Here is a 12,759-nt window from a genome sequence, read left to right as displayed (position 1 = left end):
TTGAGCAACGAACGACCACGCCGCAAACGCTGTCAAACTCGACGTTACCCAGATGTTGAATGATACGCTTGCAGGGATGGAAAGCGACTAAGGTGGGAGAATGTTACATAATTTTTCACTTAAATACTATTTCACCTTGCATTTTTATGTTACTCACAATAGAATACTTTTTGCGTTGCGTTTATTGTTTTGGTTTCTGGCGATTCTCAGCTTTAGTTTCGTTTCTCTTAAATTTTCTCCTAAATTCTTGCAAAAGATACCGCGCAAACTGTTTTTTTGTTTATATGGGGCTCTAAATAGGAAAGGGTCAAACGCGAACAAATGTATCAGAAAATTTGTGATTGCGGAGCAAATGTGACTGATCTGGAAAGCTATATTTTGGCGCTTAAACTTAAGTGGGTTAAACAACTTATTGATGATAGTTACGCAACTCCTTGGAAAAACACTGAAAAACAATTTTACTCGACAAAAGAAATAACGTGTGCGTTGTTATCAAACTTCCCTGATAACATGAAGTTATTGCCATTGAGAACAACGCGCGTTAATCAATAAAACCATGAAAGCAATTTCTAAGTAAATCCGACGAAAAATTTCATTTCGACAAAAAAACCTTTGGTTTAAGATTAAGAAGCAGTTAGAATATAGAAGTAAAATCTTTTTTATTAATAAACTCGCATTGACGAGTTTATATTTCTATGAAGAAATTATCAAGACTAACGGTGAAACACTGCAATACGATGAAATAACAGAAAAATAAGGCATTTCGCTTAACAATAAAACCTTTATCGAATATATTAAACTCATATCGGCCATACCAAGAAAATGGGCACAAGATCGTTTGAATGTTGCGAGCAGTACAAAGCCGCACTTGCTGCGACATTGGGATAGACAATTACTGCAACTTGGAGCACAAAAGCCTTTTATAACACAATTATTGACTACCAATCTTGTAGAAGAAACCACGAAAAAAGTAGGAAGAGTAATTAAATACCACTCATACACACTTACAAAACGTGTATAATTATAATTTTTTACCAAGCACTTTTTATTGAACAATTCAATCCAACCCTTAATAAACAATCCTACGAAAATGGTTCATCAATTTTATTAAAAGTTTATAATTAATCTGCCCACCCCATGCCCGTAGTTATTTGTGCTTTACCATTTCTACCGTTATCCGCTAAAGTCAATACAGTTTTATGCACCTTGTTGTTCGTAACGTCTGCTATCACCACAGGCCGGTGTTTTGAACTGTGCCTTCACACCTATTAATTAATTATCGTTTAGACTTTAGAGAGTGCCTATTTCACCGTAAGTAGATTACGCAGATTACGCTGTTAAAGATAGGCGGTTACGTTAAGAGAAAGGCCATGTAAGATGTTGATTTTAGGTATTTATGGTTTAATTAAAGTTAGATTTAGACTAGAAGGTAAATTTAGGTTAGACTTAGGCTACTATATTGTAACATTTAAGGTAGATTAACAAGAAACTGTGAAAAAGAACTTTGAATGCACGGTTGTTTTCGGCGAAATAGTGGCAGCGGCTCTGACTTTTGCGCCCTTTTTTCTTGCAGTAACTTCCGAACAGAGTCGAGGAGTTTTTATTAAACAATTCAATCCAACCCTTAATAAACAAGCCTACGAAAACAGTTCATCGTTTTTATTGAAAGTTTATAACAAATCTACCTATCCCACGCCTGTAATAATTTGTGCTTTACCATTTCCACCGGTACCTTCTAAAGTCAATACTGTTTTTTGCACCTTGCCATTCCTAACGTCTGCTATCACCGCAGCCCGTTATTTTGAACAATACCTTCGCACCTATAATTGTTTGTTGTATCGTCTTGTCTTTAAGCTCTATTATTTTGCTTTCTTTTTCCTTGCAGTTACTTCTGCACGGAGTCGTTATAAATATTTACACAACACTGATTTTAACATTTACTTGTTTCCTACTATGATAAAAGACATATGATAAATTGATAATGTCCGAAACGTGTTAGTAGGCCTACCTGAATATTGCAAATAGATAATTATGTTTCCTGTGCTAGTTCCTTTGTTTGCAACTGTATGGAATTAACCCTAAATATTTGGTTCTCAGTAAGAACTTTTCACCCTGGTATGTATATTGCTCAAAATTAAAACTAAATTAGTTATAGCTTATACAGCCTGGTCTATATGTTCGCATATGACCTGTGTCCTATGCTATAAACATAGACTACTAGCACACCGGTATACAGTTTTCAGATCGCAATATAGTCAACAAGACGGCAACAATTTATCAAAAGAACAATGAATATTCATAACAGGAATCCTAGTTTTCTTAACAATCAAAAACTAATTTTCATATTTTAGCTAATTCATAACCTCATACGAATGACTAATCCGCTACAGTATACATATTTTTTCACATTCAAAACAATAAAAGCTTCGTAAGACTACGTTACCATTTCTTAAGTTAAAATAAACGACGAACCATAGACATTAGAAATATAAACACGAAATATAAATAATGTTGATATTTCCGATGGTTATGCGAGGAACACAACTGATCGAAGCGAAGCGTGACGGGTAGAGCCTTTTTATCACCATTTAGAATAAGAGAGAGAGAGTGTTTCTCTCGTTCTAAATTGTGGAAAAAAATTTCCTGAAAAAGCTTTCAGCTTGCCAGACTATAAATCCAAAATCACTCGAGCATAACCATTTTTTCTCTCTTATTGTAATGTATAGTTGTATTTGTATACCATTATAAAAAGGCTCATTCCAGCGTGAAGTGACTTAAACAATAGTCGAAGGTTTGCAGGTTTTTTGCTGGGTTAGTAATCGAAGGAATGAGTGTTATTGTTGAATGGCAACCTGTTGCTTTCAAATAACGCCCTGCTTTTGTTTAAGGCTCAATATTAATTGAAAATCTGCTGTAGTTGACGTAATGAACAGCAGACTGTGATTGCTCAAGTTGCAAGCACTCAGCTATTGGTTGCTGCTGGAAAATGGACCTACGGTACTACTACTAGCCTACAGAACATTAGTTAATATCAGGATGTTCAGGTGTTAGGTTGATGGAGTGATAATATAACAATACTGTCTGTGAGTGTATTTCTTGTTTGAACATTCTAAAACGAGGCCAAGCACAATACTTCTCTTTCGAACCTACAGTCAATAGCAAAAAATAAATTAAACTGCCTGTCTGCAGCAGCCGTTGTCTGTTACTCACTGGGCAGTGAGCAGAAATCATTAGCGCTGTTCCATTTGGAAACAGCAGGCTGCTGTTCAACAACAGTGCACCCACTCTTATGGTTCTGAATCTGTCATAAAATTGAGCTGGCCTTTTTACATGCATTTGTGATTTGCAACGTTAACATCAGTCTTACCCTAACAGAAACTGTTACTTGCTACAAATTGTGTAAGGCAGCCTAGTCATATTTTAGTCTTGTAACTGGCTGTACATTCTGCTGCACTAAATTGTGCAAACAAGACCTAAGAAGTACAACAACAGCTCAGTGTAATGGATTATTTGCTGGGTATAGTCAACAAATACAAAGCTAGACTTGACGCAGACAACGACCCGCTTAAGGTATGATATTTTGTTTTAAATTAATTTTTAAACTAGGCTTGATACTTCAATTTAAAAAGGTTCTTGTTAACATGGATGATATAAAAACAACGTCTGAATGTTTACCACGAATTTGCTGAAAGTAAAAAACATATTATCAACGCCTCACAATCACATGTCTGCATGTCATGCAAGGGCAAAATAATTGGAAAAATATAAAAGCACTGGGGCTGAAAACACTGACAGGGCTGAAAAAAATAATAACATTAAATGGGACTGAAAGCGACTGGCTTACTGTTGTCACCATTTATTGGGAAATTTCAAAATTCTATGCTGAATATTGGCACACTGCACCTTACACCCAGGTCTTTATTTTGTGGCAGCTGCACACTTGAGATAAACCTCATTTACACTATTTGCAATCTTTAATTTATATTTGCCTTAGGCCTTAATATAAGAGATAAATGGATAGCTGCTTAATAGTCTAAATGTATTCCCTCAAACTGTTATATCCAGATTAATTCATCAACTACTTGTGCGGACTAGAACTCTATCAAAAACACTTTGCGCAAATACAAAATATAGACATAACCATAGCAGCAAAAAAAAACAACAGAAAAACTTTAAAAAATGTTTAGTATTTCGAAATGTGGCGACTGACGAATGAACAATTTGACTTCATGCATTTAACCATATTAATGATTGGCGAAATTTCCAAACGAATCAAAAATTCATTCACCTGACAATATTTTTTGATGGGCTGTGTTCTATTTACATTAATGTACACATGAGATTTACTCAGTTTGTCTGTCACTCTGTCTGTATGAAATTTATCTGTCTTTTTTCATGAATGAGTTGTTGGCAAAACCGTTTCAAAAAATTATGCAGGTAAGCAGATTTGACGTCACCAGGGTTGTTGATGTGTGTGAAAGTTTGCATTTATGATCAATATTGAAAAACTGAAAGCCAAATAAGCCTAATACAACTGTATATAGTTTCCGAAGCTAGGCTTAACTACCTCGAGCTAAGGTCACACAATACACATACAGATAACACTAGAATAAAGCATATAAAATAAAACTGTCCAATACGAACACTAAATTTATTGAAACGGTGACTAACATTTTCCCTGCACAGTTTTCGGTTTTGGCAATAACTCATTGTAAAATAACAAAAATGTTTTGCATCACAACGGGTAAAGATACAACACAGGTCTGTATTTGTGTAATATTATAAATGACTAAACCAATAAAATTATCCAGAATAAGGCAGTTAGAGAAGAACTTTCTTATGAAGAAAGATTTGCCGGATGCCGGACACTTGGCTAGCCGTTACACACCTGAGTTGGTGAGTTTACATATATCCAAGATCTCCATGAGCCCTGCCATGAAATATAGACTGTTTCAGACCCAAACTCTCACTTCTAGAATGATTCACTGTAAAGCCATTTCAGGAATCACCTCCAACATGATTAGCACAAGGTACTTCCAGCGTCGCTTCAGGAAAAGATTATTAGCAAAACATAGCATCTGAAGTTGGGTACCATAAAAATTGGGACTTACCTTGACTCTTCTGAACCTCTTTGCATATATGTTATGTCTGATACTCGTCCCACAAAACTGAAACATGCAGATGACTGGATTATTATCACTCATCAGTCAAACAATACCAAAACCACTGTAAACAGAGATTCGGTGCCCTGGAAAACTATTTCAAAAAAAAACAACTCAAGCTCTTTTTACTGTGCAACCATCTAGCTATATCTGGTGACCCTGCAAATTCAGAAGCCTGCCACACATATATAGAGCCAGACAAAGATGTTTACTGAGCAACCCAGGCTTGGTTTATATTTTAATCAGATATTTGTTTCAAGTGCGGATACTAACGTTTGTCATTTTGGCAAGACTGAGCTCTCCTCGTTTATTTTGCCGGCGATAATACAATCCAGTAAGTAGCACAAATAGACTGGCATCAAATGCACCAGATACTTTTCTCCACTAGGCTATCCCAAGTGCATTTTGCAACACTACAAAGACAAATTCCAAGTAAAGGTTTTCTTATTCTTTTTTCATGCTGTGAAATTCTTCATATATATAGTTATTTATGCAAACACCATCTGCTTTCATAAGATAAACCAACTGGACCATTTTTGAAGAGGAATTTTTCCAAATCACTTTTTCTTTTGTGAATTTTGTCCGTAGTGTGAGCCAATCCATGTCCAGAATTTTGGAATCTTTCTTAAACTAATTGTTTGTTTTCTTTTAATGCCAACTAAATTTACCTTCTCCTATGTTTTCTTGTAAAATATCTTCATACTAATATTTTTAGAACTTAGTATTAAGATATTGTGCTCTGCAAGATAATTACACATTGTTTAGCATACAAATATCTTGTAATATAGCGAAACATGTTTAACTTTGTAGATTGTTCGTGCTCTGCAGAAGTTAGATGAAATTGATATGACTGTTGCAATTTTAGAGGTAACACTATCAACATAACCTATGCTATTTTTGTGTGTCAAGATTATGTAGGCTAGCTTTTTTTCTATTACTCGTAAAGCCAGATATGTAGCCCACGCTATAAAACTCTGAATTTTTTTAAAGATTAAATAGTTATTATTAATGTACCATCAGAAAATATGACCTTTGCTTCGAACCATGCTTCCTATTTACCAGTTGTCATATATTCGGATTTTACAGAAAAGTGGGGTGGGGAAAGCTGTGAATGCTATAAAAAAGGTCGATAATGAAACTGTCAGTGAAATTGCTCGTGAACTCATCCAGAAATGGAAGAAACTGCTTCGCATAAACCAATACCCTGCCCCACCAACAGGTGATCAGTACACTAATCAAAGTGTAACAACAAATGATGAATATGACCCAAGTGGGAACTGGAAAATGAAGAAAAGCAATAATGTGGCTGCGGTAAGGCTCTTATAATCAAAAATCCATTAAAACATAAAAATGTAGTTTTTGTCAGGAACATCATAAAAACTTTGATTATCAGTTCTAATAGTTTGTCTTTTGGTTATTTTTTTTTTGTTTTGTTTTATGTTCTATTTTTTGCATGTTTAGAAACGTCGTGTTGAAGAGGAGGAAAGTTATGAATATGATCCAACACAAAATTGGAAAATGCATAAGGTATTCCAGCTAAGTTTAAATTTATTTCTCTGTTCTTATATAAGGCTGATGGTAAAAGTAAGATTACTGTGCCAAACAACTTTTTTAACATTGCGCCATATTTTTCATTTTGCACAGTGTTCAGTTTTTATTTAAAGCCCACTTCATCTACTTGCATACTTAGATTATATAATACAAAATACTTCAATACACAATCAGCAGCAAACCACATTATCTTAAAAAGAAATGAACTTTTGCCTCATGCCTTCCTAAAATTATAGGGAAGAGCTTGTAGAATAGTTTGTTGTACTATTTTCAGCAATCCCTATTTGCTACAGTGCTAAGCTCTGTTAAAACAGTTACTTTTCTTTGAATTGTGACTGAATGAATGTTTTTAAGTAATTTCGAGAAAAGAGCTTTGATGTAAATAACAATTTGATTTATAGAGCTTCAAGTTATCCATAGTATAGCTAATTACATACATATATGTATGTATATTGTATATGTGGCTGTACAGTATTAGTTTAATCTCGACCCTATATCTACAAATGAGTGAAAACCATCTGAAGCACAGTGTTCATATCTGGCTTGGCTAAATTGCCACATGTGGCTCTTTGGACATTTGCATGTAGCTATTTGAAGTTGTAGAAAAGCTGTCTTTGTCTGTTTTCCTTTCGTTGCGATTAGTTTACCTGGTTTTAAAATCTATTTTATTCCAGTCAATCGCTAATCATACTACTAGTATGATCCAGTGATTGTGTGACATGATTTGTAGTGATACGCATTCACCCAAATTAGGAACATGACGGTTGACATCAGAAACTTATGTGGCTTATCAAAGAGTATTGTCTGTGATGGGTATTCACATGATAACCGTAAGATCAACTGACTTCCTTAAACTCAGCATAGTTATCTGCATTTGCTGTGAAATGAAAAAGTCTCCTCTTAGGCTATGAATATTTTTGAATAAATACACATTTGCTAAGTTTTTATGTTGCAGCTCTCGAAAATTTTGGTTTTATCCAATGTGGCTCGAACGTAGAGTAGGTTTGACCACTCTTGGTGTATACAATCATCAGTTTATTGTTTTAATACTTGCCCTGTTTTTTTGTGTATTTTTATTGTCCCAAGTTTGTTAGGGTTATGTAGCTTATTATTGGACGAAAATAAACTGTAATTCATATGAAGCATTGAGTTGCACACTTATTTAGGAAATAGTGTGCAAGTTCTTTATGCTATCCAAACTGTATGTGGTGTCATACAATGAACAAATACAATTATAAATTTGAGGTATAACATTCTTAAAAATATCATTACAGAAATCCAAGAGAATGAAAAAGAAACAAGAATCTGATGGAGAAGATGAAGCTTCAGTATATGACCCTTCAACATATTCTTCTCATAAAGCAAAGCCCAAAAATTTAAAGAAGAAAAACGATAAGCTCGATAATAATGAACGCAGCTTTACCAAAGTAAGGAAAGTTCATGACAACCACGTAGTAAGTGATGATGAGTATCCGTCATCAAGAGAAATTGATGATGCTGAATTTGACAACAAATATGAACCTGGTGAATCAAAAAGTCATCACCCAGCATATGTACCATCACATAGTGGTAAAACCCACCATAAAAAGCCCTTAATTTCAGAAACAATTCATGAAAACACTTGTAGACAAGAAAAGATTATCAAGAAATCAAGAAAAGAAGATTTAAGTTCTCACAAAAAGTCTTTTTCGTCAAAAACTGCTTCTTACGAAAAGCAGTATAATCACTCAAAAGACAATGGAACAAAAAATCATAAAAGTGTTGCAGCTAAGCACAATAACAATTCATTAGTTCAGCTTAAAGCTTCAAAACCAACCACCACACAACCCAGCTCCAAAATTGGAGGTAAGTCTTTTAAACTTAAGGTTAATGATGTTGTTGGTGAAGGTCTCACGTTAATTCGAAATGAATTACATTGGGTGATATTTTGCAAGTAAACTTGTTATAATCTTTTATTAATATGTTTTTATCATAGTTAAAAGAAAGTCACCTGAAACCAATCAGACAACCAATAAAAAAATTAAAACTGAACATCAGAGCACAAGCAAGAAAACTGAAAAAAAAAAGCCAAAGGCGCAAGGTTAGTGAACACATACTCTTTAATCAATACTTTTTTGAATTTTTTCTGGTTTATTTTGTTTGTGTAAAATTATGCCAGTATTTCATCATTCAATTATGTTTTACATTGTAAAGATATGTCATTTGAGCAATTTATGAAGATGGATACAAGCAAAATCAAGAAAAAGAAGAAAAAGGTGTCAAGAAATAGTCCAGTGCCAATTTCAATGGTATGTTATTCTGAACACCCAACCGCTTTAAGCATTGCTAAATTCCTTGTACTGGCAGTTTCCATAATTTTATGCTCTTAGCGACTGAACATCTTACATTTGCAGCCACAAAATGATATAACCAAGCTATCCAAACCAAAAGTTGAGCTTCATTTGCCAGAAGTACAGGTTGGTATTTTATCATCAATATCCTGGTTTGCATGAAGATACATATAAATTTTAGTAGATGGCAGTTAGAGCAATTATTTTAAAACTGATTTCAAAACACTACATAGTTTAAATTTTGCTCAAATTTTTAAATAAGAATGTTGAGTATATTAATTACTGTGCTTAATTGCTCTCGAACCAATGCTAGAAGAGCAAGCAACAACTGTTGTTTCCAATCAGGCCACATACAGACCTCTGCCTATCATAAATCATCAGCTCCATTCAAATGCTCTATCAAAAGCTGAAAAGATGACTGATGAAATGGCTGCTGAACTCCACACACAGCGTAACTCGAAGCGGATGCAAGTTTATTCTGGAAAGAAGCTTGCATATATTCCAAGTATTTAACCTTAGGGTTTATTTGTTTAATCTTTTTTCACAGTCTTGTAACGTATTTCCAATTGACATTTTACATTTTGCTTTCAGAGATGATGTCACTTTTCGACCAGTGTATGAATGTTTTAATGAATAACATTGAAAGTAAGTATATGAAGGCCATTTTAGAATACAACACAAAATTTTGGCACTCTCATTGTCAGAAACATCTTTTGTAAGAATGTTTATGTAATATTTGATATGAGTTAGGTAATGAGTTCACAAATTTGAGATACACTTAAAAACTTATCCTTAGGGCTTGACGTGATTGGAGTGCCATATGACATTATTGAACCTGTACTGGAGAGGTGCACGGTGGATCAATTGTATAGGTTGGAAGATAGCAATGTGGTAGGTTATTTATGTGCGTAATTTTTATTATATATATTAATGGAAATTATTGGGATTAGAATATTTAATGCGTATGCCAAAGATCGCACAATATATGAATTACGGATACGCATTACTGCACTTTTCAAAACTAATCTTAATCTAAAATAACCGTCATTAGTGTTATTGCAGTTGTTTGAAACCAAACAAATCCCTGAACAACATAATTTGAACTAAGAGACGATAGCATCTAAGTCGGTGTTTGTTTATTATCTAGTATTTATTGGATGACACCGATGTGCTCTGGAGAAAACATGCTATGCAAGATTTCCGTGGACATGAACCGGATGAATTGGAATCATGGAGAGAGATGTACCTTGTACGGTGCTTTGTGGCATAGGGTCTTTTTACTTTTTTGTTTCGTTTACTTAATTTGACAGGAAAATGTTTGTGGCTAAATTTGTGCGACCATACTGTGTTTGAGGGTTATTTGTTGTTCATCATATTTACAGAGGTTACACGATGCCAGAGAAGCTAAGCTTGCCAAGCTTACCCATTCCATTGCAGCAAAGCTGAATCAGGCAAAGCCATTAGGTTAGTTGTTTGTCTTTCACTCCAGTTTACGAGCCTTTGAGGTTTATGTTGCAGCCATAAAAACTTCGATTTTTTTTTCAGAAAAGCGTACAAAGCTCGCATATGTTGGTGTTGGCCAAGCAAAACCACCTAGAAATGTTATGAGAGCCCAGCTAAAATACGGCACTGCTGGAAAAAAGCCAATTCCATTTCAAGGATCAGGACAATCTAACCTTCGAAGTAATGCTCAGCATTGTATTTAAACCTTCACGTTTCGCGCCCTCATAACCGGGTCATTCTGATGTACTATTTCCTATCCAACTGATTAAGAGCTGGAATTCAATTGAATAACAATTGTTGTGTTAACTAAACAGCAGTATAAAACGCATTTATCCTCCGACACTTTCCATAACACCCTGGTTAAGTATCCCAAAGTTACAGCCCGATCCCCATATCTACCAGTTTAAGTTTATTAACGTAAGTTGTGGTGGGTCGTAAATCTTGATTTCCTATGTTAAAGCGGTATATGTTTTATTTACCAGGTTCTGCGGCTACCGGTTTCAAGCAACAGGCAACTGAAATCCGTATGTCTATCCCTGTTGGATCCATAACTGCAGACACGGTTGATGAACCAAGCCATAGATCTGCCTCCATGAAAAAGCAAGGTAATGATTGTAATTACGAGGAAACAGCAATTGTTCATGCCCTCTACAAGTGACAACACCATTATTTTAAGTGTTTTTGCAGCCTTGATTATTTCGTGTTATTAAAGATTTGTTAATAATTTTAAGCTCCTCGCATCGCTCCCATGATGGCAAAGACGTTGAAAAGTATCAAGCAACGGTACAGAAGATAGTATATCTTCTCCACCACAAAAGTTTTCCTGTCACTGTGAGAAGTCAGACGTTTAACTTAAACTCATCAGTGTTCATGGTCATCGCATACGATGACATATTTACCAAGTCGTGCAATGTGAGCCAACTGATTTTCTGCACATTTTATTGAACTTTTCCCCTGTGTAGCCTACTTGATACGTCAGTGCATTGCTTAGGCCATTTTAGGTTTTTTTTTAGATTGCGAACTGACGCGCATGCTGTTGCTTTTACTAGCTTGTAGCTAGTTTTTATAGGACCCAGCATTTTCCTCTTGAACGTTCGAGTGTTCAAGGCATGATAATAACCAGTCTAATTCTCAATGGATAAACGTTGTGTTCTTAAACTCCCTACCGGGTCTTATAATGAAACAGCTGTCCATGACGTAATGTTGGTATTGAAGTACTCTGGACCATGTGCCTGTTATATTTCAAGCGACATTGCGGTTTATGTCCATCATTATTTTGTGAACTTGTTTTTCTTAAATCGCTTTGCTGGGGAAAGGTTTCGAAACTGTTTTTAAAACCACTTTTCGTACCTTGTTTTTTGGGTCGTGTATTCCTGCGGTGGTATAAAAACAAGAAATCTTGACAATCAACGTCTTTTTATTTCGCCTGAAAAGTTATGAAAGCCTTTAACGAAACGTATTCGTTTTTTTGCCAGCCACAATGAAGTTCGATTATAGTCGTTATAGTTTTAAGTTAGCTCTACTCGAACGATATCTTATCACGTTTGGTACAAGCGTCAGAATCATATAAACTTGAGAAGGAGACGCAAATAATATGAATATGAGGATATGAAAACAAAATTCAGAAATGCTTGAAAGCAAATTCCATTTCTGCATGTGGATGGAATGACGTTTAGGGATGTGCCGCGAGTAACATCACGTAGGACTGTAGGTCTAATCCATTTCGAACAAATCTCAAATATATTCGTGTCAGCACCGAGCGATAAATTTTATCCAAATTTAGGTAAATTTTTCTCTTACATGACATAATGGTTAAACAAATTGCTTTGTGTGAAATGAAATTTTGAATGGCGGTCGAAACATTTGTGCTATAACTACAACGGTTACTATCGCAACTTTTCTTCATAAAAATCTTTCTTTAAAATCTTAATAAATATATAATCTTTTTTTAACGAATATTGGCTAACTAATACCCTGGAAATGGATCGAAACCAAAGAAGTATAGAGCTAGGAACTCCATTACCTTTAGGTAACTCACGGGTTATGGATAATTTTAGATCCGTTTTTGCTTTTATTCATGATTAAATAATTTTGCACGTGAATAAAAAGAATATTTAAATTAAATTAGTCATATTTTTGTAGTACTTATGATGTAATAAAGGGACATAAAGTGTATTCAACATACAACGCATAGTGTGACAATATGTTTCTCC

General features: G+C 34.8%; 1 protein-coding gene across 2 annotated transcripts; it reads left to right on the top strand.

Annotated features, from left to right (window-relative positions):
* The first annotated feature begins 3,290 nt into the window (after positions 1–3,290).
* LOC143463707 (elongin-A-like) lies at positions 3,291–11,952 on the top strand. 2 transcript variants are annotated; one of them, XM_076962109.1, is made up of 17 exons: positions 3,291–3,570; positions 4,812–4,896; positions 5,973–6,029; positions 6,249–6,473; positions 6,624–6,689; positions 7,988–8,558; positions 8,689–8,793; positions 8,907–9,001; positions 9,107–9,169; positions 9,389–9,548; positions 9,635–9,688; positions 9,840–9,934; positions 10,191–10,292; positions 10,426–10,507; positions 10,589–10,726; positions 11,029–11,151; positions 11,278–11,952. In XM_076962109.1, exons 2-17 carry the CDS (start codon positions 4,840–4,842, stop codon positions 11,340–11,342), a joined length of 2,058 nt encoding a protein of 685 aa, XP_076818224.1. In that variant the 5' UTR covers positions 3,291–3,570; positions 4,812–4,839; the 3' UTR covers positions 11,343–11,952. The 2 variants fall into 2 exon arrangements, with proteins under 2 accessions (XP_076818224.1, XP_076818223.1); XM_076962108.1 differs by lacking the exon at positions 4,812–4,896 and having other exon boundaries at positions 3,296–3,570.
* The last annotated feature ends 807 nt before the right edge of the window (positions 11,953–12,759 follow it).

This window comes from Clavelina lepadiformis, chromosome 1, assembly GCF_947623445.1.
Source record: "Clavelina lepadiformis chromosome 1, kaClaLepa1.1, whole genome shotgun sequence".
In the NCBI taxonomy this organism is placed as follows: domain Eukaryota; kingdom Metazoa; phylum Chordata; class Ascidiacea; order Aplousobranchia; family Clavelinidae; genus Clavelina; species Clavelina lepadiformis.
This window is presented reverse-complemented; position numbering and strand designations above follow the sequence as displayed.